The sequence below is a fragment of the Sus scrofa genome, chromosome 11, assembly GCF_054392235.1.
Source record: "Sus scrofa isolate SSC_HxYL_T2T_F1_AM1 chromosome 11, Sscrofa_HxYL_maternal_Yorkshire_Landrace_v2.0, whole genome shotgun sequence".
In the NCBI taxonomy this organism is placed as follows: domain Eukaryota; kingdom Metazoa; phylum Chordata; class Mammalia; order Artiodactyla; family Suidae; genus Sus; species Sus scrofa.
Genome location: NC_139393.1, coordinates 65187710 through 65212748, shown reverse-complemented (window position 1 = coordinate 65212748; position 25039 = coordinate 65187710). Strand labels below are relative to the sequence as shown.

The following is a 25039-nucleotide window of genomic DNA, read 5'->3' as shown; positions in this document are numbered from 1 at the left end:
ATGCATATTATTCAAGTTTTTATCTTTTAGTTAAAATGCTGATCCCATAAAATAGATTAACAAAAAAGAAGCAATGAAAATAACTTGCCCCAAACACCTCAGAATGTTAGGACTGGATGTCTTCAAGAGACTGAAATTTTTAGAATACAAATACATATTCATTTTTAAAAAAAGCTTAACACTTGTCATTCAGAAAGCCTGGGATGAAATATGCTTTGAAAACTGGGGTAAAAGTCACATATCTTAAACTAAAGAAATACTGAGGGAATATTTCTATAAAATATAAAGAGCATTGGTATGTCTGTGTTTCCCCCTAGACCCCTTGTGTTCTTTGTTATTACTTTAATCTAAACCACATTTTTCCCTATTATACTCGTAATGTCAATCAGTATGGCTTCCCCTGCTATCAAAATTCCAGCAAAACTGATTTCATCAGTCTATTATTTTTTTCTTTCTAGAGGTCAGAATAGCAATGGTAGCACTGGTTTCTATTAAATTTGTGGTCAGAGGTCATTTTGGATAATAGCCTTTTTGTTTCTGATAAAAATAAAAGCAGACCAATGAAGAGATGTGCAAGTCACTGTGGTGAAAGTATACACACATGCACACATGTGCGTGCACATGCAAACACACGTGCCCATGCCATCCATCATCCTCAAAGCCAAATCCCAAGATACTTTACTTTCTGTTCTTGGGTTTAATTCATGACCATCATTGACTGCATAGTGTGGGAAAGAAGCCAATGCAAATGAAAGGCACCAGAATTCTATAAAAATCGTCAAAAACTGGCATGTGTTCCAATTGACATGGATGCTATTCCTATAGTAATGAAAAAAACTTTTTATAACGTTAAAATGAAAATCATACAAGCTCATCCTACTTAAATACTAGGTAGTTTTTTTATTTGTTTGTTTGGTTTTCTTCAGGAAACTCATAGAGAAGAAAAACTGAACCACACTTGGTAGAATAGGAAAAAATAAGTCAAATACTAGGGTAAGAACCCAAAGAGAACCTTAGGATCCATGAGCAAATACAACAGCAAGATCATTACCTTAGAACTAGAAAAGATTTTGAAGTCTTCTAAGTGCACGTCCTTCAGAGCTGATTCCTTTTGTTTTTTATTGTGAACACCTACCCACTGATCCAGAAAAAAGACAAACCTGAGTGATCTGGCTTGTCATGTACTAATTGAACTGGCACACTGACTCTGGGACCAGTTCGTTTTAAATGCTTTCGGAAAGCCTAAGTAAAATTACTTTGCACTGCCTGTTAATGTGTTCCAGATCTGCTCATATTCTGTACAGTCTGTTGCATGATAAATCCCTCAAGTGTATAATGAGGTGACTGACTCATGTGGTTCCTGAGGCCTTTTTTGCTCTAACATCCATCTTCCAATCTTCTTAGAATTCAAGCGTGTCATTCTTCATGTGGCTGCTTTCTGTAAATAATGATATTTTTAGCAGAGCAAGAGTAAACCTAATACACTGGATACAAACAAAGTAATACTGTAACAATAAATTAATATTTGTGTGATATTTTATTTTTATAAATGATTTTTGATTAATCTTTTGTTTTTATTTTTTCCATATCTACCTCCTCCTCTCTTCCTTAGCCTTCCCCCACATTAAAAATTATCACCCTTTACCTTGAATAAATTGTACATTATAGCATATACCATATGAAGATAGTGTAGATGGACTGTAATCTAGTCATTTACTTATTTATTGGCTTTCTTCTCATTTCTTTCTACTATGTTCTTTCATTAAATATCTTTAAAAAATTGTCTATAAGTTTGTACTTATAGTCAAGACCTGAATGAGACCTTACCCTACCTGCAAGGTATCACAAAGCCAAAATATTTATTATATGGCCCTTTACAGAAAATCTTTACTAACTCTTGTTCTAGATCTCATAGTTAGATCTCAATAGAGACCAGTTTCTGCTTTGATTCTTAAATTTGAGATGAAGTTATGTTTTTAAGCTCCATAATGACTTCCTCTTTTTTTTTAAGAGGGCAGATACTATTATTTTCAATAATTGCTGGGTTGTGTATGTGCGTTTGTGTTGTTTATGTTTTTTTGTTTTGCTTTGAGTTTTGGGTTTTAGTGCTGCTCACTGATCTCCTTATATTATATTTTTCCTCCCTTGTTTTATTCAGTCCTCTCATTAAATAGTTCAGTTTCACTAAGTGTTCTGATTATTCTGCCTGATTACCCTCTTTTTGACTTTTGAACTGCCTTTGGTGGGCTCTTATTTTTCTCCTGGGCTCCTAGAAAGCACCCCTCACTGTGGAAACTCTGAAAATACCAAGACAATGGAATTTGACCCTGTCACCTTGCACTAACAGGCAGGCTGTCAGCATACGACTGAGCCCCAGAGAAAACTTTGCTACTCTCCTAAATCCCTATAGTCTTGCAGTGTCAAAGCAGGAAAGACTAAACTCACAAGCTCAACAGCCATTTGTACTTTTTTTTTTCCTTCATGAGCAGTTATGGCAAGGGAATAATAACACATATTCCTTGACTTCAGCCTGGGAACCAAAGGTCAAACTCTTTTTGGAAGCTCTGTTCTTCAACCCATTTCTAGCACCTTAATGAAGATGTTCTTCTCCAGTTTTATCCATGCCTTGGCTGCACCCAGCTGCCCAAAGATCACAGCATTTGTTGTGTGATAAAAGGGAAATACTGTAGAGTTGAATTCAGAGGAGAATGGAACCAAGTTCAAGCCATCATGTTCTAGAATTCCCATGCATATCGCAAAAGCTCTTAAGCATATTGTTTCAATGTAATCGCTACAATATTATTTTAGAAAGAAATATCAGAGTTTACGTATCAAATATAGAGAAGTTGTGGCTAGAAAATCTTGCACTTTCTCTATATATTAATAATAATAAAAATAACCCAAGGAGTTCCCGTCGTGGCTCAGTGGTTAACGAATCCGACTAGGAACCACAAGATTGCGGGTTCGATCCCTGGCCTTGCTCAGTGGGTTAAGGATCTGGGGTTTCCGTGAGCTGTGGTGTAAGTTGCAGACGCGGCTCGGATCCTGCATTGCTGTGGCTGTGGTGTAGGCTGGCAGCTACAGCTCCAATTCGACCCCTAGCCTGGGAACCTCCATATGCCGCAGGAGTGGCCCAAGAAATGGCAAAAAGACAAAGAAAAAAAATAAATAAATAACCCAAGACCCTGAAAAGTTATTTTCCACTGCTAACTTCTTACCAGGAGAGACCATTTAGTTTCGTATGATCCACTCCCAGAACCCATTTTTAGAGATTTCTTGGTGTTCCCTTGTGGCACAATGGAAACGAATCTGCCTAAGATCCATGAGGATGCAAGTTCGATCCCTGGCCTTGCTCAGTGGGTTAAGGCTCTGGCATTGCCATGAGCTGTGGTATAGGTGGCAGATGCGGCTCAGATCTAAAGTTGCTGTGGCTGTGGCATACGCCAGCAGCTGCAGCTCCAATTCAACCTCAAGCCTGGGAACTTCCACATACTGTGTGTGTGGCCCTAAAAACCAAAAAAAAGAAAAAAGAAAAAGATAGAGATTTCTTTTTTTTCTATAATAGAAGAGCTTGTTTAAATGTCACACAAATTAATATCTCAATTTCATCATGTATCATTTCATACTTTTCGTAAAAACGTGAGAAATTACATTGTGACATAAAAAGGTAATGTGCCAAAAATGGGAATAATTTATTTCATTAATCTTAGCTCTTAATTAAGAGAATAAATTTAACAAGCTCCACTGCTTGGAATAGAATAGAATTTACTTCCAACTTATTCTATTTCCGTGCAATTTTTTTTACTCAGAGAAAATAAATTATGAATGGAAGATCTCGTACCCTAAAGAGAATATGTTGTGAACTGAAGATTGGCACTTGCCATCTGCCTCTACATGGATTAAATCATGAACCACTGCAGCTGCCAACCCTCAACACCCCTGAAAGAAGCTCAGCATGGCGATCAGGAGTGGAGCACACTGTGCTCTGGGAAAACTGGCAGAATAGGTCTTCAGATGGTTAGATATTTTCAGGAGAAAATTTTACAAGCCCGATTCTTGCTTCTCCTGTTATCTGCAAAAGCACTAAAATTCTTCATGGTAGTGTCTGCTCCTTGTGACTAGTAGTCACCTTCATGAGACTAGCAGCAACGTTCTGTAAAATGTATGCACAGTTGCACGTACCTCCCCCTTTCACCAAAATCACATGTAAACTGACATCCTCCCTACCTCTTTGGAGCAGTATTTCAGCGCTATATGAAATACTGCCTTCTGGGCTATAAGCCTCATTTTCCCCAGATAAACCTTAACTCTCAACTTTTAGGTTGTATATATTTTTTAAGTTGACACAGTGGAAAAAAAGGCACAATTCTCTTTAAGACAGTTGCCTCCCTTCTGTGGTCATGCACAATATACAATTCATTTTGTAGTAGCAGGCTTTTAAGTCCAAATAATTATTGTATCACGGTGCTGCCTTTATATGAAATATATCCATTTTAGGACTAAATACCTGAAGATGGAGAGGGAGAAAAAATCCCATGTAATAGATTTGTCATTTTTATGCTCTATTCAAAGCTATATGATTTTCTCTATCACCATCTATTATCTTTCAAACACTGTCAAACACGTTCTCTTTTACTTCCTATGCAACCAGAAAATAGAAGTAAGAAATGTGATTTTTAAAGGTAGATAAGTTATCAAAGCAGTAATGCTTTTGAATTAAATCATCCTTCTACAGCATAATGAATTTGAAATTCTCAGTAGAGTTTTCTAAGGAGCATTTAGCAATACTCAGGGAATGTCAAACATTGGGTATTTGTGAGACTTCTGTCCTAATCCACACTTGATACCTCAGCCTTAACGTTAACTTAGAGTGGGCAGCCAGAGTCTGATTACATTGTTAGGAAGGATGTTGGTCTCTCTAGCAGGTAAGCTCCTTTAGTGCCTGTTCTCCTTCACATTTATCAAAAGGCATCATCATTTTCTCAAACGTAGTTCTAGGCAGGAGCTGGATGAGGCTTTCAGAATCATAGGGGTTGTAGCTCTATACCTCAGCTACCTTTACTGTGAAGTCTATGTCCAAAGCATCAACTATTTATAAAGTGAATCCTGTATAGTGGGATTTTACAGAATATGCAGGGGGGACAGAGAGGACCCTTCAACCTTTAATGAATAGAAAACATACTTCCCATTGCAGAAAAAAAAAATCAAGCCATGGAATGATTTTTATCTATTATGCATGTCACATATTGTTCCCCAAATGATTTCAGATATCTTACAAGGATGCATAAAATGAAAAGGTAAGAGTGCCATTTCAAAAAAAAAAAAAAAAAAAGGATGCAGGAACAAAGAATTGAAAAAAGAAAAAAATGTCAAAATAACCCATAAATCCACTGTAGCTAAACCACAAAAATAGATCAGACTTATAAATAAAAAAACTTCTAAGTTATGCAATTTACAATGTCCATGAGATACAAACAAAACAATTGCTAAGGAGAAGTACGCTATACTTCAAACCTAAGTCAGACAGCAGTTTCTCCTGGGGGTCCTCATGAAAAGGATGTCGAGATGCAGATGAATCAGGTGTACCCAGAATGTCACACTGTGCTCTTAAGAGCTGAGCATTTCTTTGTTATAGAAGCTTAAACCTTTTGAGATGAAGCACTGTTATGTAATTCATAACTTTTTCTTAAAAAAAAAATTCCTCCAGGTAATCTTCATAGGAAACTATCTGTATCTGTACTTAAATATGTTGCAGTATAGTTGAAATAAGAGAGATATTGCTAAATCTACTTTTAAAAGTAGTGTCAATTTAAAAAGCAAGGGTCTTATGTTACAATAAGGCTGGATGCTATGAAATTCCCTAATCAGAATTTTTTTCTCTTAGGAATTTACCTTTACATTCATCCTCTTTATGGCCAAGAAAACCCATTGGTACAAAGTCTGTAGGTTTACTTTCTTAATATTCCCCAAGTCTTTCCCATCCAGATGGTCATCACTACTGCCTTCATTCTTGTTGCCATCACCTTTAAGGTGGACCACTCCCAACTGCTTCTGACATTCTAGTTTTTCTATGTTTTGTTTCTACTTGAGCCAATCGTCTTTTCTCTCTTAGGTTGCTTTTTCTAAATTGCAGATATGCTTATGCCTATCCTCTGTTCAGTCTTGCCACTGTTCATGTAATGATTTATCTGACACTTTATAAAATGTGTGCTTTTATTTCCTTATTGGAGGAAAGAAGAGACTACTTTTTCCTAGTAAACCTTACCCACATGTACTTCCCAAGTGTTGGCATTCTTTTCTTGCATATTTCTCTCCCTGCACATCCTATTGTCACTATTTTAAAAGTCTTTCTTCACCTCAATTTCAGTATGATTGTCATCACCTTCTCTAGAGTCACTTTCCTTGTGCCAACAATATGGGTTGGCTTATGTTCAGGGAGGTTCTGTTAGTCTCCTGTGCTTTTTATTCTAACCCAAATCACTATTAAAGCACTTTCATTCTTCTGTCTCCTATGAGACCGAGAGATTTCTAAGGATAGCAAGCACGTCTTTTTAGTGCTCTGATTCAGTGTCTAATGGCTTGACTTGTACTGGCTAATAATAGGAATAACCTTGATATATATATCTATATATATAGATATATATATAGATATATATATATAATTCTTCCTATGAGAGAGCATATTAAAAGGCTTAGCACAAATATGCACTTTTAATTCTTAGTGTAACTGTGGGAATTAATCTGTAATTTATAGATAATAAAACAAAAAATTGAGAGATTAGTCAATTTTTCAGTGCCTAGCTAACTAGTATATCTAGTACAGAAGCCAAAAAGAAAAGCTAAATAGTTTCATTAAAAATTTTTTTTTTTTTTTTTGGAGTTCCCGTCGTGGCGCAGTGGTTAACGAATCCGACTAGGAACCATGAGGTTGCGGGTTCGATCCCTGCCCTTGCTCAGTGGGTTAACGATCCGGCGTTGCCGTGAGCTGTGGTGTAGGTTGCAGACGCGGCTCGGATCCCGCATTGCTGTGACTCTGGCATAGGCCGGTGGCTACAGCTCCAATTCAACCCCTAGCCTGGGAACCTCCGTATGCCGTGGGAGCGGCCCAAGAAATAGCAACAACAACAACAACAAAGACAAAAAAAAAAAAAAATTTTTTGTTTTTTTTGTTTTTTGGATTTTGTCTTTATAGAGCCGCACCTGCGGCGTGTGGAGGTTCCCAGGTAGTGGTCTAGTTGGAGCTACAGCTGCCGGCCTACACCACAGCCACAGCAAAGCCAGATCTGAACCGTTTCTGCGACCTACACCACAGCTCATGGCAATGCTGGATCCTTAACCCACTGAGCAAGGCCAGGGATCGAACCTCCATCCTCATGGTTCCTAGTTGGATTCATTTCTGCTGTGCCATGACAGGAACTCCTCCCTCATTAAAATTTTTAAATTTCTACAGGAAAAAAATACCATATTCAAGTTTGACAACAAACTATAATCTGAAAGGGACATACATTTTAACTATTGTCACAGAAAAGGATTAGGTACCTTAATTAACAAAGAACTTATGCAAATATGTACCAGCAAGATGAAATCAAATAATAGGAAGAGAAAAAAAAAAACCCTCAAAAATGGCCAAAGCAGATAATAATGATATGATAGATAAAATTGTATTCATAATCTGTAGCTAATTTGTATTTAATACAGGCACTTCTCACTTTGCATGGTAGTGCCACACTGTAAAAATTACCGTGTAAACTGAAATTATGCAAAGCAATCATAATCCATGGAAATACTACAATTATTCTATGACCTTTGAATTTTTTTGTCAGAACATTTAAAACTCTCTTACCATAGGTTATAAATATGTAGGAAAAATAAAATTAGTATAATTAACACTTATTTAATACATTGCAATTTAAAACATTGAAACATTGAGGATCAAAGTTTTATTTCTTTGTAAAAACTTATCAGGAACAGTTTGGACATTGCTTACCTTCTACTTCATGTTATTTAATATATGACACAGAGTCAATGTCTTTTCTGTGCCTTGGCAAATTATTATTTTCCTTCCTAAGTTGAGATCAGCTTCCAACATTTCATCCTTTTTGCTTTCAATGTTGTGAAATGCCTCTGAGGATTTCTTTAACATGAAGTTTTTTTTGCCAGTTTTATTTCCTTTGGGTTCTCTTCATCCTTTTTGCTCACAACTATTTTACTCATATATATGCTTAATAACTGTTTCTCAGAACTTCATTTACATTATGATTCTAATTTCACTGGTATTTCTTTACCTTTATTTGCTGCACCTTTATCTTTGTCATCCAATTCCCTCTTTCAATTATTAATTTTTACAAAATGTCACATGGGTTTATCTCTGCCAAACAAGGAGTTCCACCTAAATGCTTTGTTGCCTGTTTGTGAACTGAGTAACAGATATGCAGGGACCAGTCACCAAGAGACTTCGAAAGAAGGAAGATGAATGGCCACTGATCATCTTGTACATGTGTTGTTTCTGTAGTGATTTGTTGACTGAAGAGTGCACAGTGAAGATACTGCAAGTCCTTCTAGTTAATAAACATGGTAACTGAAATTTGAACTAGTTTTTTTTTTTTTTTTTTGGAGGGGGGTTGATGTTATTTAACTAAACTATGCAAATAAAACTACAGCATATCAGAACCTTGCAAAACGAGAACTCTTGTATTTAATATTGTACCGTATCACCCGTTTCCATACACTAAATCTTCTCCCTATAATTATAAGCAAGCACTGTCACAGTCCTAATTCTACAGATGAGGAAACTGCAGCACAAGGCTGTAAAGTAATTCATCCAAGTTTATAATTATTGTGATCAGGATGCAAATCCAGCATCTGTTTGTAAGCTGTGCTCTTCATCACAACTCCCCATTATCTCTAGCATTCTAAATAAATGAACAAAATAATGAATATACTGGGCATATGAGGTTTCCTGTCCTTTGTGATTTTTCATTTGAGTAACATTATAAATTTTTTTGTGAAGAGATGAGTTAGTTTTAGAACTTGATTATCTAATAATGTTAAATACAAATGACTAAGTGCAGAAATACTCTTTATTTAGAATAGAGAAAATAAACCAAACAAATTACTCCAGAAAGAGTATAAAAATTAGTATTAACACTTGGATTTTAATTTAGTGTCACTCATTCCAACTTGATGTGAAATTCTTCTACCTTTATATAAACAATAGTGTCTTTTTTTTGTCTTGGTCTTTTTTTTTTAGTTTGCTTTTCATGGGGTTGTAGGAGGCTGTGATGCTAGCAAAGAGATGAAGGATTTCATTGACATTCTGATGAAACTATGATCCCTCTTCCCAGAGTAATAAATGTACATTTAACATTTTGTGTATAATTTAAATGGATGCATTGATTCCCCAAAAATCTGTCCACAGACTTCTTATGAGATTAAGGGCACATATTTAAGTTTCTTAATGAGTCAAAGGTTTTTCCATTCTCCTGTGATCACTTAGTCAATCTAGGCTGACTGAGGCTCTCCAACATATTATGGTGCCATCATCTCCACAGGAGATTTTTGCATTTGCCAAGGTGGAGAAAAGAGCATGCGTCATCGTCATCGTGCCCTACCCCAAAAGCTTCCTTGACAATGAGAACAGCTCTTCCTCTCCTGCAGTTTAAAATCCAGCATTTTAAATCTTCTTCTTCTTCTTCTTTTTTTTTTTTTTTTTTTGGCCTATTCCTTTTATTTCACATTATGTTCAATGCTTGATTATCTATTTCCACTTCAACTATTAGTGTTTGTATTGATTACTATTTATGTATTCAGCTAATACCTATTGGATACAAAATGTGCATCCCACATATTTTGATATTGAGAATATACCATTGAACAATTCCTGCAAAGACTGTTCTCAGGAGCCTTACAAATTGATAGGGCCAAACTACAATAAATAAGTAAAACTTTAATGCTTAATTTAGCATGATAATCAATATGTTCAAAAATAAATTAAAAATTCATATATTGTAGAGTAGCTGCTTAGAAGAAACACTATTTAGCATTTCAGGAGGGAGGGTATTCTGAAGATTTAATATTTGAGTTGAGACTCTATCTTCAGGGATGTAGGCTAGAGATACAACAAAATGGAGAGAACAGCAAATAAAATGGGCCCTGAGGTAAAGCAAGCCTGTTTGTCGGGAAAACCTGCATGCACATGTTGGAAAGAATTAAAAATAATTGTGAAAGATGATTTTAAACCTACCAGTCAGATCCTAAGAATTCTGGAACAGGAATTGGAAAAAAAAAGGGGGTGGGGGGCTGAATAGCTAAGCTTGTAAGTGGTTTATAAGATCAATTGGAGAATTATATGGGACCTTTGCAACAAAAGGAAGTGTGATTATCTAATAAAATGTATACAATATGTTTTATAAATGCCACTCTGACTCCTTTTGGAGATTTTTAAAGGACATTTGGGGAGGCAGTAGTGATTCCCTAGAAGGCTGTTTTTATAATTCAGATAAGAAATGATGGGGCCTATCTTAAGGTGAAGGCAGTGATGAAGGAGAGGTGTGAATAGCTCAGAGATTGATTTAGGACAGGCTTTGCACTTGGAAAAAGAAAAAGTTTAGTTTAAGTATTGCCAAGTTGTATGGATTTTATTTTATTTGTTTATTTATTTATTTATTTTTTGTCTTTTTGCCATTTTCTTGGGCCGCTCTCGCGGCATATGGTAGTTCTCAGGCTAGGGGTCGAATCGGAGCTGTAGCCACCAGACTAGGGCAGAGCCACATCAACGTGGAATCTGAGCCTCGTCTGCAACCTACACCACAGCTCACGGCAATGCTGGATCCTTAACCCACTGAGCAAGGCCAGGGATCGAACCCGCAACCTCATGGTTCCCAGTAGGATTTATTAACCACTGCGCCACAACGGGAACTCTTGTATGGATTTTAAATGTTTGCAGATCATAATAACTGAAATCCTTTAATTTTTTATAATTTATTTTTTCAGGTAAATTCTATATATGAAAATAAAAGAAATTACAGTATATTTTTGTTCCTACTGACTTTGCTAAAACATCCTTTCCAGGGTTTTAAAAATATTTCATAACAGGCATTCATTTTTTTCCTATAGTCCATGTTGCTCCTAAATTTTAAACATTAGAGTGTTCTGCTTGGAAATAATTTCTTTATCTGTGATTTTAGAGAGCATTTCTTATTTAAAGCCAAATACTTTTCTAAATACCAAGTAACTCACATATCATTAATCTCTCATAACTTCTTTAATTTGTTTTATGTAATATCTCATTTTTTTAGCCTTTAATTTTTCTTCCCTATAGGGCTTCTGTATTTTAGTTATGCGTATTCAGATATGGTAATTCCCATTTTAAATATCTCAAAATACTTCCTATTTTTCATTTTGGCCAATCATAAACATGTCATTAACAAATTTCCCCAAAAATATGTCAATGCAAAGGTGCAAACTTATCTTCTATAAACTAAATCAGTGGTTCAGGCCAGAAATATTTGCCTAATAATTAGTTCAGTTAGTCTGACTGGAGATTCTGTCTGACGGGCACTGTGCCAGGTGCTGTGGGAGCCTTCCTGTGCAGTCACTGCCAGTCTTTAAAATTGAATTTACATCATTAATGTAGGATTGACCCTTATTTTATTTCTTAATAGCATGTTGATAGTTGACAGGTAGATTGACCCCACAGGATTTTTTTCTCAAATGTCATTTGTCATGCTCTCACCAGTGCCTGTGAGTTTCAGTGACTTTTTTTCTTGACTCAAACCAGTTGCTAAGTAACATGGAAAAGTACAGCTGCAGCTTCACTTCCTTCAAACTGCTGCTCCTAAATATGAATAAAACCATAGACATTCTATTTTTATGTTCAGAACTCACTGCTTTCAAAGCTTCTGTGTCAGATTCTCTGAAGCATAATGGAGGACGCAGTAAAATTACAAGCCAAATAAGACTTCTGAAAAATATTTGCTTTTTTTTTTTTTCCTCTAGATGCAATAGGATTACTTCTCTTTTACCTCTGAACTCCCACTAGAGTCCTAGAATGGACAAATTGAACTTTAAAACAAGAAGACCCGTTACTTGACCTTGGGAAAATGATTATTTTCGCAAGTCTTTTTTTTTAATCTGTAAAGCATGAAGTGGTTAAATTGGATGATTGTATTTCTCCCAACTGGATGATTCTGTGAAACAGTTCTGCATAATATCACTAAGCCACCAAGTGGCATTATTTCTACATAAATTTTATACATTGCTTTGTTATTATTTGTGATGCACCTCTCTTTGGTTTAACACAGGATAATGACTAAAGATATTTAAAACAGACTTCTACTTCTACACACTTTATAGTTCTTTGCACTCTCTGTGGGTAGATAAAATTAATCACATAAAAATAATACGAAGTAATGACCCTTTGACAAATTTCTAGGTCATTTCCCTCCTCAAAATTCACATTAAGTCTGTGTCTGCATTCAGTTCACATCTTGGAAAATGAAGCAAGCTTGTGTGTTACCTTGCCTTATATCTCTAGTAATTCCAAGTGACTGATTGCTTTAGTAAGATCCCTCTTGGTGGCAAGAGTTCCTGTAGAGGATGTGGAGCTTTTCAAATATAATATGTATTTTCGTCCATTATAACTATGACTGCTTGTCTGTCTTCCTCCCTAGGTTGTGACTTCCTACAGGGAGGATGTTTTTGTATTTCATCTTTATATTTCCAGGACCTAGCACCGTTCCTGATTTATTACACTTATTATATATTTTCTTTTAACCAGCAGAAGTAAAAGCACTTTAGGAAACCTCATGTGCCATGTGGCTAGTGGGGATATAGTTAGCAAATTACTTCTTTTCAGAACAAAATATCATGGGAGATATATCTCCAGATTCTGTAGCCTCAGGAAAAAAGTCTAAGAAATAATATTTTATGTAATTCTATAGAGCATATCTTCACTAAAATTATAAGGGAAAGTGTAAATCAAAACAGTCATAATCATTTGAAGCTTATTTGCTATTTTTAACCATTCTGTGTAGCAGGTGTATGGCACCTGGGAAGGGGTAATTGGGAGGGGAGCTACTCTTTATCTCAAAAGGACTTTTTATATTAGTGGTATCCATAAAATAAATTTAAAGATAAAAAATATTTATTACAAAATGCTTTGTTAATTTACAGTTAAATGGAATATTTAATAGCATCATCTTCCCAGGTAACAATATATTATATATGTATATGAGTTATAACATATATATGTTCTGTGTGTACTGTATTGCATGTGTGTGTGTGTAAAATAAGCTTAAAAAATCCTCTGTGGGGCCAAAGAAAATAACTAGTATCATATACACTTAAATAATTTGGATTTGAAAAATAATATGAGATAAACAGCCTTACTTTAGTTCTGCCTTTATTTCATTAAATATTCCAAAAGTGGGAATAAATAAAAGAAATATTTTATAAGGAAAAATCACCTCTTTCTCAGTATATTAATTAGGCTCAATATATTAATTAGACTCAGTATATTAATTAGGCTCAGTATATTAATTAGACTCAGCATATTAATTAGACTCAGTATATTAATTACATTTCTAAAAATGTAAACCAAAATGTGAAGACGTAAATAAAGTATTTCTTATATTCTTACCTGCTTATTCAAATATATTGTTGTATGGAATAGTAAAATGCAGGGATTTTTTTAAGTTTTATTTACTAGCCTGTGATAATTTCTGCTAAACAACGAAGTGACCCAGTCATCCATATACACATATCCATTCTCTCTAATTCTTTTCCCACATAGATTATTATGGAATACTGGGTAGAGTTCTGTGTGCTATGCAGCAGATCCCTGATGGCCAATCATTCCATGTACTCAGTGTGCATGTGCCAATCCCAAACCCCCAGTCCATCCCTCCCACTTCCCCAACCTGTCCCCTTTGTTAACCATAAGTTTTTCAAGGTTTTTATCATGCTTAGTATATTGTTCCCTATATCCAGTAACAATTTAACTAAATGAAGATGCCCTCAAAATACACTTAATGTCTGTATTAATTATTGTGTCGCATAAGTGATGGATTAAGGAGTGGATATATGTATAACTGGCTCGCTTTGCTGTATACCTGAAGCTAACACATTATAATTCACCTATACACCAGTAAAATTTTTTAAAAATATATTAATAATTTATCTAAAGTATGTTTATATATGAAAACATTATTTTTTCCCTTTTCACAATTTAATTTAAGGACATTCCCTAATTATTTTTCTAAGTTTAAGTGTAATATGATGGAAGAGTTTGTGTGAAATATATTAATAGAGTTGATTCCAATCATGATTTTAAGATCTAATTGTGGAGGGGATTTTTTATACTATGGAGGCTAAGTTATTAATTGTTCATTGGAAGGGTGGAGAAAAAAGAAAATGAAAGGAAAGGAAAGAAAGAAGAAAAGGAAAAAGAAAAATGACAGATTCTTTTTTGTTTGTTGTTTTTAGCACCCAAAATGTATATGAAACAAACTAAGTGTATTATCTTGGAAATGGCCCTTAAACTACATGATACTGCTTAAGCTAAGTTTCTTGATTAGCTCAGGGAGAAGACATATTTATGAATATGTTGCCAAGTTACAACTCAAATTTTATATCAGTGTACTTTTTACAGATATTCTAGCTGCTATTCAGTAGGACCGCAAAGAGCAGTTTTGTACACTACCCCTAGCCTATTTGGGACTTGCTTCTGTGTCTTAGTCAGCTGGCAGGTAGGCTGAGAGATGACTGCTTAGGATAGTAGTAAATGGTGTTCTATACCCATCTCTGATAGTGGGGGCTTGCCCTCCACACTACCAAGCAATTCAGTCCTGACACTGTACCTGAAAATAGTCTCTGATCCCACAGGTTACGGGCTCGGTCCTGCAAGACTACAACCCTCTACCACTACCATTTCAGACTTCTAGAGTAAGTCCAAGTTATCACCCATGCTTCTCACTGACTAGATGTAGAATAGAAGTTCCATCCCCTGTGTTGGATTCTATTAATTTGCTAGAGCAGCTTACGGAACTCAGAGAAACATTTTACTTACTAGACTAACAGTTTATCACAAAAGGATATAACTCAGGCGCAACCAGGTAGAAGAAATGCACAGGTCAGGGCAAGGGGAAAAGATGCACAGCATCCATGCCCTTTCTAAGTGCTCCACTCCCACAAACTCTCCATCTGTTTACCCACCCAGTGCTCTTGTTTTGCATGGAGGCTTCCTTACATAGGTGAAATGCATCAAATCATTGGCCACTGGCAGTTGATTCAGCCTCCAGCCTCTTCCTCTCTCCAGAGATCCGTGGGTAAAACTGAAAGCCAATAACCTGGTTGGCTCTCCTGGCAACCAACCACCTCTCATCCTTAGGTGCTTTTCATGAGTCACCTTATTTACATAGCAGAAGACGCTTTTATAGTTCATACAATTTAGGAAATTCTCAAGAGTTTTAGGAGCTCTGTGTCAGAAATGGGACAAAGACGGTGTATACTTCTTATTGTAAATCACAGTGTCACAGGTAGCCTTGATTAAGACACTTCAGTTCTGCTCTACATGGTCCCTCTTCTTTAAGAAAACTAGTCTGGACATGTCTTCACAGTAAATGCAGGGGAGCACAAGAACAAGTAGAACTGAGCAAGAACTCTTTCATCCTTCTGCTTGCATCAAGTTTGGTGTTATCCAGTTTCCCAAACCAAGTCACGGGGTCAATATCAGAGTCACAGAGGGAGTAGGAAAATGGACTACAGGTTTGTAAGAAATAAGTGTATGGCTGCAGAAAAATCAGTTCGCCGTCACTGAACTCTACTGCACCTCCTCAGAATGTGGAGGGAACGCTGCTTCCATTGGAAAAGGAATCAGAATAAAATTTTAGAGTCCAGAGTTCCTACTGTGGTGCCATGGGTTAAGCATCCAACCAGTGAGGAGGTGCGGGTTCCATCTTTGGCCTGGTACAGTGGTTAAAGGATCTGGCCTGGCCCATAGCTGCAGCGTAGGTGGCAGCTGTGGGTTGGATTTGGTTCCTTGCCCAGAAACTTCCATATGCTCTGGGCACGGCCATTAAACAAACAAACAAACAAACAAACCCTGATAGCAGGTGTTTGCAGCAAATTTGGGGTTTACTTGTAGGGTGCCAAGCAAGAAGTTCAGACGGCTCATACTCAAAAGACTTGCACTCCCTATTTGCAAAGGCTTTTAAATACAGTGTTAGGGGGAGAGTTGTAGGATGCTTGTTCAGCTCACAGATCTTTTTCTGATTGGTTGATGGTGAGATAATGTTCCTGCTAAAAGGTCCTTGTCTCTTTGCAGAAGAAATTCAGAAAGGAGACATAAATTGAGAAAGTAAAGGAGGATTTATTTAAGTGAGAAATATGGCTCTAGAGGGGAGGCGGGTAGACTGGCAGGCAGCTGCCCTGCATTTCTTGGGCAGGCTGGTTGAGGGACATACAGATGAATGGGAGGAGTATTCATTGGGAAGGAGGGGTTTGGAGGTTTGTATTCCCTGATTTTCATTCCAGCTCCACCTTCCGGAAGGAGTGGGATTTTTGTCCTTATTTTGCCTTGATAGAAACTGTCATGAGGTTGGTCCAGAATGGGAACTTGTCACCTGCAGGGCTAATAAGAAACAGGTTACATTAGGACACTGGAGATTCATGCAGTTTCCCACCTTTCTTTGTCTGCTTCCTCGTCCCTTATCACCCCAGAATGTGTGGTTTCCTGTCATTCTGGAGGTTGCTGCTCTTCTTTGTCTTCCCATGGAACCCCACTTTTTACAAGTTGTGTGGTTTCCTGCCACCTGGCCAGTGGCCCCCTTCTCTCTGCTCACATGTAACTATCTGTCTGCTCTAACAGTAACAGGGTGGTGTTCTGGGACTCTCATTCACTAACCTTCTGGTTTCAGCCAGTCTGGGTCTAGTTCTTATGGTCAGCATGTAGTCACCATTTTCCACTGAGTGTTGGAGAGGGGGATTTAATTTCTGCAGAACAACTCAAAGATATGTGTCAGATTAATATCTATGTCCCTTCAGGAAGAATTAGGAATCTGATCATTAACTGCTTGAGTGTGCTGTTTGGAACTTGGGAGGGTAGGATACTGAAGTCTTTTTTTTCTATGAACAAGAAACAGGGGACACAGAGGGGCCTATGCACCCAAGCAGGCCCTCAGGGTCCTATTTGGTTTTAAGCCCCCTTTGCTTTGATAGTCCTCAATCCTGAGGGGAACAGGGGCAGAATAAGAAAGGGAATAAAGTTTTGGATAGAGAGATAAATCATACACTCTGCTGGAGAATTAAATTTTAGAGGGACTTGCTTTTACCTACTTGTAATTATTTGAATAAACGTCTCCTGTTCAGTTCATTGGCTTGTTTTCTTTCTTTAATGCCATATATTTGATATAAGACACTTGTAAATGCTATAAATTCAATTTTTATTTTATACCAGCCGCCCATAAATTAAAAACTGAGGTTTTCATTCAGAAAACTTGTCTTGCACCTGTAAGATGTGATGGATTAATTCACGGTAGAACCAGAAGCTTATTTGGGGGGATCTTGCCCCTTATCTTGACCTGTGAATTTAAAGCTCAGAAAAGGGAAAACACATGAGAATGTCAAATCTCTCAGCGCTAATGATTCCATCCAGCCATCTCCACTAAGAGACTTGCTCAAACCCTAGCATGGCGTCTAGCAGCTGCAGGCTTGTCCCTGCGATAAGCCAGCCCTGCTTAAGTTTCTTTCTGCCTAGGGAAGCTCAAGACTGCCAAAATAATTTACTGCTTATTCTCATCTAAATCTGATGAATCCCCCCCGCCAGTTAGCTCCCGTTTCTTAGAGTATTTATTTTAGAAAACTTGCAATTGTGTAATCCCTTCTCAGTCCCTTTGAGATGTATACATGTCTTCTAGAATCCAGGACTCTTGTCTCAAATACTTGGGAGCCCTTCATTTGAAATGTAATCATCAAAAAGAATAGGGCCCCCTGGTTCCAGTCTCTGTGGGAGAGTAGGAGCCTAACTTCTATCAGTACTGGTTCTCAGACAGCTAGCCTAATCATTTCTGTCTTAGTTTGGGATGCTGTGACAAAGGACTATAGACTAGGTGGCTTATATAGAGCATAAATTTTTTTTCCCACAGCTCTGGAGGCTGGAAGTTGCATGATGAAAGCACTGGCAGATTTGATGTCTCATAAGGTCCTACTTCCTGGTTTCCAAATGAGAGTCTTTCTTTTTTTTTTTTTTTTTTTTTTCAGTGCAAATATGGTATACACACATTGTAACTGAGCTAGTGCCCTGCGGAGCTCCTAGGCACACAAGCCTTTCTGTGTCCTCCATTTCTCGTTTTTTAGGAAATAAGCCCCTGCCTCCGTGACTCTCCCTGAGTTCCAAAGGGCAGTCACTATTCAGGGAAGGGAGGGGATGCAAAGACCAGGGGGGAGCAGTCAAGAGACAATGGTGCAGCCTTGAGGCAGGGTCCTGGTTCCTCCTCAAGGAATATGCATAACAATATCTTAGAGCCTTTCTGCAGAACTAAAACCCCCAACAAAGGGAAGAACTACTTGATGAAGCAGTCTTCACCAGGGAAGTAGGAGGATGCCAGAACCAGTCCTGGGGCTACTAAACACTAGCTTCTAGAGAGTACAAGATTGCCTTATCCACAGCTCCATTTTTCACTCCCCAAACTATAAAAACACCTCCTTATCTCTCCCAAGGGGGGGCACAGTCTTTAAGGCATTAGCTTGCCAGGCCACCTTTCCCTGGCAACACAATAAAGCTGGTTTTTTTTTGTCCCTCCCCCAAACTGTCTCTGCATTTCTATTCTGCAACAGCCGTCCAAGGCCAAGTTTCAGCAATGGAATCTTAAACCCTCATGTGGCCACCCATTTGCCATGAATTCTTATGGACTGCTAGCCCCAACCAAATTGGAGACAGTGCTCTCTGTTCTAAGCCTAACTCTGCAGTGAGGCTTCCTACCCTTTCTCAGTTCAAGGAATTGCTTCTATTTTCCATCCATGAACCAAAACTTTAAGATAAAATAATGCAAATAAAAAATGAAACTATACACAGTGCCTTTAATTTTCATTTCCTGATATTCACGATCACAAATTTTACTTCAGAAATATTGTCATTATTTTCTTTCAATCTTTTTTAACCATTCTAATATTTCACTTTCTTTAGCACTATTAGTGTTTTATAGCAAGAATCCTTCAATATTTCTAGTCCACAGAGAAGCCAGAAATAGAATTTTTTGGGTTTACTTCATTAATGTTTGTGCTGGCTACTCTATCAACCCTTTCTATTTGGAAATTGAGATCTTTAAATTCTTTGAAAATGTCTGTTATTTTCTTAATGACTTCCTCCCTTCCTTTTATGGTGTTTTATTTCTGAGAATTCTATTATTGAGATGTTGGATCTCTGGGCTGATTTTCTAATTTATTTAAACTAGCTCTTCTAATTTTCAGTTCTCTTTATTTCATCAACTCTGTGTTCTAGTAATTTGATTGCTTCTCAAAATTTCTATCATAACCTTTAAAAGCTCAGTCTTATTTTTTGCTATTTCCTTTTTATAGTAATCTGTTAAATATTCATGGCTCCTTTATTTTTCTTTTACTTCTATAGGTATTTTTAAGTTTAAAAAATTTTGTTTAAATACTAGTCTGAATTTCTACCAAATTCCTTTCTAACAGTTTGTTTTGGATTCTCTGTTTCCATTAAAAAACTTTTTGTAAATCCTTATTATTCCTGCTTGTCTGTTCCTATTTAAGGGTAGGGCACTTAAGAACTAATGTTTCTAGTTGAATCATACTTGTTAGAGCTGTGTACAGGTTTTGTGTAAATTTTTATTGTTGGAAATCCATAAATGTACATTGTTTGAGATCTCAGTTGATGTTTTTCCTGTGGCAAGATTAGAATTTCCTTCTAGGAGTGTCAGGTTCATTACTAAGGTTCATCAACTGATTATTCCTATGTGCTAGGCTACTCCTGACCAGCAGAATCTTGACTAATCAGATTCCCTTGTGTAATTTGTTATAATCTTCTTCCTAGAAAGCATAAACCATACTGCCAGAATTCTTGGAGTCAAGTATAGAAGGCTTTTCTCCATTATAGAAATCTAGTTAATGCTACAGTTAAAAAATCGTTCCAAGTGATTTATACAAATTTTGAACTTTATGTTGTTTATTTTTTTAAAGGTCAGCTCCATCTCCTCTACAGCGTCACCTTCACTCCAGGACTCAAGCTGTAGATTAACCTCTATATGGCAGTGTTTTAAAATCTACTAATCAGAAGTTAGACATGTCCCTTTCTTTCACATTTCATAGGCCCAATTAAGTAACATAAGTAAACCTTTGTTGATGACTACAAAAGAATAATCATTTCCCAGGGAGAGGCGTTTATGTGAACAATAGTACAATCTATCATGGGAGTGCACTAGTGATCTTACTCTGTAGATTGTCATTATTCCACTTTTACTCTTATTCTTCCTGTTTTCCATGAGCGTCCTAGTCATTCTTACCTTCTGGAAAGAGCTAATAATTTTTCTGCCTGGATTGTGTTGGGAAAGTTTCCCAGCTGCTCAGTTTAGGGATCCTGACTCATGTCCATTTGCTTCGTGAAGTTCTTAGGCTCAGCTTCAAGACCACTTGAACTACCAGGAACTTTTGATTTCTGAATATATGTATATATATACATATATACACACACAAAAAAAGGACAGCAAGGAATTAAATATATATACCAGTTAATTAGTCAGATCATGTTTCTTATTAAATATCATTTATATATACAAATATTCAGTTTAATACTGTATCTATTAAACATTGAAAATGGCATAATAACAATAATGAAACACTCAATATAAATCAGAAGACATATCTAGAAAATTAAGAATGGAAGGAATAAAGGGACCACAGAATTCATGAACGTAACCAGGCAGGTTATTCTCTTTATCACCCTTATGTTTTAAAGTGTTTTAAGTTGTAGAAATAAAAAGAAGTGTCAAGGTAAGATGAAGATGATCTATAAGCAATAAAAACGAAATAAAAATGTGATGATCATGTTGAAAATCCTAAACTGTTTAGTTTGCAGCAAAGAGGAGGAAATGGATTTCAAACTTTTATGCAAGAGGAAAAGAAGCAGAGAGGGTAGAGACTGTCTCTGAAGAGGCCCATGTATAGCTTTAGGGAGAGAACAGGGAGAGCTCTGCGTTCGTGAAGGAGCTGAATTAAGACAATATGGGCTACTTCTCTAGCATCCCCCAGGAAGAAATCCTTACATTCTTAATCTTAGCAAACATTTAGAATCTAATGAAGAATAAATCACAGCATTGCCACTAAGTAGTCATGCAATATTGAAAATTTTCCTTAACTTTGCTAAGATTTAATTTTTGTCATCAGACAACATGGCTCATTATGCCTATGTCTTAGGACATATGTGAAGATTAAATGTTATTAGTTCTGTATCTTTTGTCTTTTCTATTATTAACATTCTTGGCACATAATTAGAACCTAATAAATTGACGTTTTTAATTATAAATATCTGGGCATATTAAATCAGTTATATTTTTTAAACGTTAGTAACTTGGAAACAATATAATGGAAAATGAAGAATCATTCAATGTAAAAAAAATAAAAGCATGCTTATCTAGAATACAGCAAAAAGAGGGAAGGCTAAGGTAGCAAAACTCCTTATATAACTGTAAATATTCTTTTCTTCCCACTTCCATTGGAAAGTTTAGAATAAAAAGATATAGGAGCTCCCATCGTGGCTCAGCGGTTAATGAACCCAGCTAGCATGCATGAGGATGTGGGTTCGATCCCTGGCCTCACTGAATGGGTTAAGGATCCATGTGGCTATAGCTCCGATTAGACCCCTAGCCTGGGAACCTCTCTATGCCCCTGGTGAAGCCCTAAAAAGGCAAAAAAAAGACCAAAAAAATAAATTAAAAAAAAAATACACAGACTTTCCCTTTATCAGAATTTTTCAAAGATAAAGGAAGAAGTGGAGAAACTACAACATGGTGGTGGTAGCATCTTAGTCAGCTTGAGCTGCCATAACAATGCTATAGAATGGGTGGCTCAGACAACAGATACTTATGTCACAGTTTTGGAAGCTGGCAGTGGGAGATCAGGGTGCCAGCATAGAGTTTCTGTTGAGAGCCCTCTTCCTTCATTATATATGGCTGCCCTCTCATTGTGTCCTCATGTGACAGAGAGAGGGAGAGAGAGACCTCTAATTCTCTAGTGTCTCTCCTTATAAAGACATTAATCCCATCAGATCAGGGCTCATAACTTCATTACCTTCCAAAGGCTCCATATCGAAATACCATCACATTGGGTGTTGAGTCTTCAGCATATGAGTTTAGCAGGGGGTACAAACATTCAGCCTATAACAGCATCCAAAAAGTCTGTCATCCTGTCTGGTGACGTTAATTTTGATAACTAGTCAAAGACATTCTCAAGATGGAGAAAGTTTAGTTTCTATGGATTCATACAGAGTATGTATTTTTTAATTTAGATTTTGACATAATAATATATCACTCTTTCAGGAATTATTAATAGCGTTTTCATGACTCTTGTTTCCTCAAGAGCTTTGCAAAGAAGAAATAGAAGCCTATAATTAAACCATTTTTACTTCAACAATGTGAAATTTAAATTTCATGTCCTACTTTATGCGTAAAAATGTAGGTACTTGTCTATATAAAATTTGGATTTTTTTCTAATAACATATTCATTATATCCCTGTAATGTGAAGGCCAACATGAAAATGGAAATAAGGGAACATATGGAAATAAGGTAATTCTAAAATATTCAAAAGTATCTTACATGTTCCTACTTAACTGCACTTTTTTAATACAAAGGGGAAGTTTTGTTTTATTTATTGAGAATCCAAAATGATTATTTTTTAAGATCTTTATAGGTACATAGATATGCTATTATGTGAAACCACTTTATATAGACGGTATGTAATAAGGAAACGTTATGTCTATGAATAATTAATAAATAATATGAATTCTAAGTGAGTCTAAAATAAAAAAATCCTCTTATTGTATTTCAATAATACATCTAGGAGTTCCCGTCATGGCTCAATGGTTAACGAATCTGACTAGGAACCATGAGGTTGCCGGTTCAATTCCTGGCCTTTCTCAGTGGGTTAAGGATCCAGCGTTGCTGTGAGCTGTGGTGTAGGTTGCAGACGCAGCTTGGATCCCTCCTTGCTATGGCTCTCGCGTAGGCCGGTGGCTACAGTTCTGATTAGATCCCTAGCCTGGGGATCTCCATATGCCGTGAGAGCGGCCCTAGAAAAGGCAAAAAAATATATACATATACATATATATATACACACATACACATATATATATCTAAATTTGGTGTAATTTTTAAGGCCACACCTTCAGCACATGAAAGTTCCCCGGCTAGGCATCAAAAGGGAGCTACAGTTGCCAGCCTACACCAGAGCCATAGCAACACCAGATCCGAGCTGCATCTGAGTCCAACACCAAAGTTCATGTCAATGCTGGACCCTTGACCCACTGGAGGAGGCCAGGGATGGAATCCACATCCTCATGGATACTAGTTGGGTTTGTAACCCACTGAACCACAAAGGGAACGCCCAGTATCAATTTAAATACATTTTCCCTATCCAAAGTTCTTTATAACTGTAATTTAACATTAGCTTTTTTATCAAGAAGGCATATTGAAAATTATTTTGCTGTATTTTTTCAGATGTATATGACCTCTTCTTAGTAAAATTTTAAGATATTTTTTCAAATCTTAAATCCAATCATATTTTACATGGGATTATATGTTGTTATATACTTTGTTAAAAGTCTTTTTTCAACTAGAACACTTTAAATTGACTCACTCCTTAGCACATTATATCCTTGATTAAATATTTTTTAAGAATGTTTACACTAACTTTCAAAGGTAGTAATGAATAAATACACAGAGGCAGTTCTTTTCAATGTAAGTTCACTGCTCCTGTTCTGAAATTATTGTTGCCAACTGTGACATAGTAAGCCCTCAATAAAAACATGCCTATCATATGTAATTCTGGTAATAACAAAGTAGAAAGCTTTATTATTGCTGCTTTTGTTAAGAGGAATAAAACCCCAAAGAGGCTGATCCTTCTAGGTTACAATTCAGTGGGAAAACCAAATTTCTGTTCTGTCAGAGCAAAACTATCAGTGTCTATTGATCTTACATGAGATTTATCTGTATTTCTGGTAATTAATACCATTTATCTTTTAATTATGTTGGAGTTTTCTAATACTTTATGGGGAGAAAGTTTTTGGTAAAAGAACCTTACTAATCTGTTTACATTATCCTGTTATGTGATACTACATTCAGATTTAAAGTGTATATGTTGTTTTGCTAGATATTGGTTAACATGGTATCTTTTAAGAAGAGAGTGCCTTTCTATAAAAGTAGCTAATTAAAACTGAATTTTATGTGATATGTAAAGTAAAATGCAGTGACACAAAGTATCAGATTCCTTAGAAATGATGTAATGATTGAGAATCACAGTAAATGAAAAGTAAGAGACAGTTATCCTTGTTGAAAGTATTCTGGAAGAGTTCCCTCCCTCCTTTTTTCTTAGAGAATTTACCTTAGAGATCTTGAAGTTGTAAGTACTTCTCTCTTTGAACTGTATGTGGGTATATGTATATAAAATCCTTTTGTAAACTAGATAGACCTGTTGATGAAAAATTAATCAGTTTATCAACCATCTCTGCATTATTTCTCTTGATTCTTGCCCATTCGCAACAAGGACTTGGAGGTGTGAGCAGTCTGGTAGGCGCAGGGTGGGGTGGTGAGTGCTGTTGCAGCTGCAAAGTGCTGCAAGGGTGCTGGTGCTGAGACAGAGGAGCCGGTGGTCTTGCCATGTGAAGATGGAGGCAGGCAGTCTGGCATTTTACAAATTTATTAAAGCAAAAGTACATTTTCAGGGAGAGAGCTCATGCTTGTGCATGTGTGGTTAAAAAGAGGGACCTACTCACTTTACAATTGTTTTTACATTCCCATGGTGAAGATCTTA

At 36.5% G+C, this 25039-nt stretch overlaps 1 protein-coding gene and 1 long non-coding RNA gene across 8 annotated transcripts in view; one reads left to right on the top strand and one right to left on the bottom strand.

Annotated features, from left to right (window-relative positions):
• LOC102164643 (uncharacterized) overlaps nucleotides 1-1122 on the bottom strand; it is a 1014431-nt gene extending 1013309 nt beyond the window's left edge. Inside the window, exon 1 of the long non-coding RNA XR_014820091.1 lies at nucleotides 1052-1122. This is a non-coding gene — a long non-coding RNA (uncharacterized LOC102164643). The remainder of the gene's footprint in view (nucleotides 1-1051) is intronic.
• LOC146398664 (uncharacterized) overlaps nucleotides 1-25039 on the top strand; it is a 304287-nt gene that overhangs the window by 8022 nt on the left and 271226 nt on the right. Inside the window, exons 2-3 of one of the 7 annotated variants that reach the window (XM_084982485.1) lie at nucleotides 13174-13207; nucleotides 14884-14943. The exons of the other annotated variants lie outside the window; for them this stretch is intronic. Of the exons in view, the coding sequence (XP_084838611.1) occupies nucleotides 13174-13177 (4 nt within the window). The 3' untranslated portion in view covers nucleotides 13178-13207; nucleotides 14884-14943. The remainder of the gene's footprint in view (nucleotides 1-13173; nucleotides 13208-14883; nucleotides 14944-25039) is intronic. 7 annotated transcript variants of the gene reach the window in all.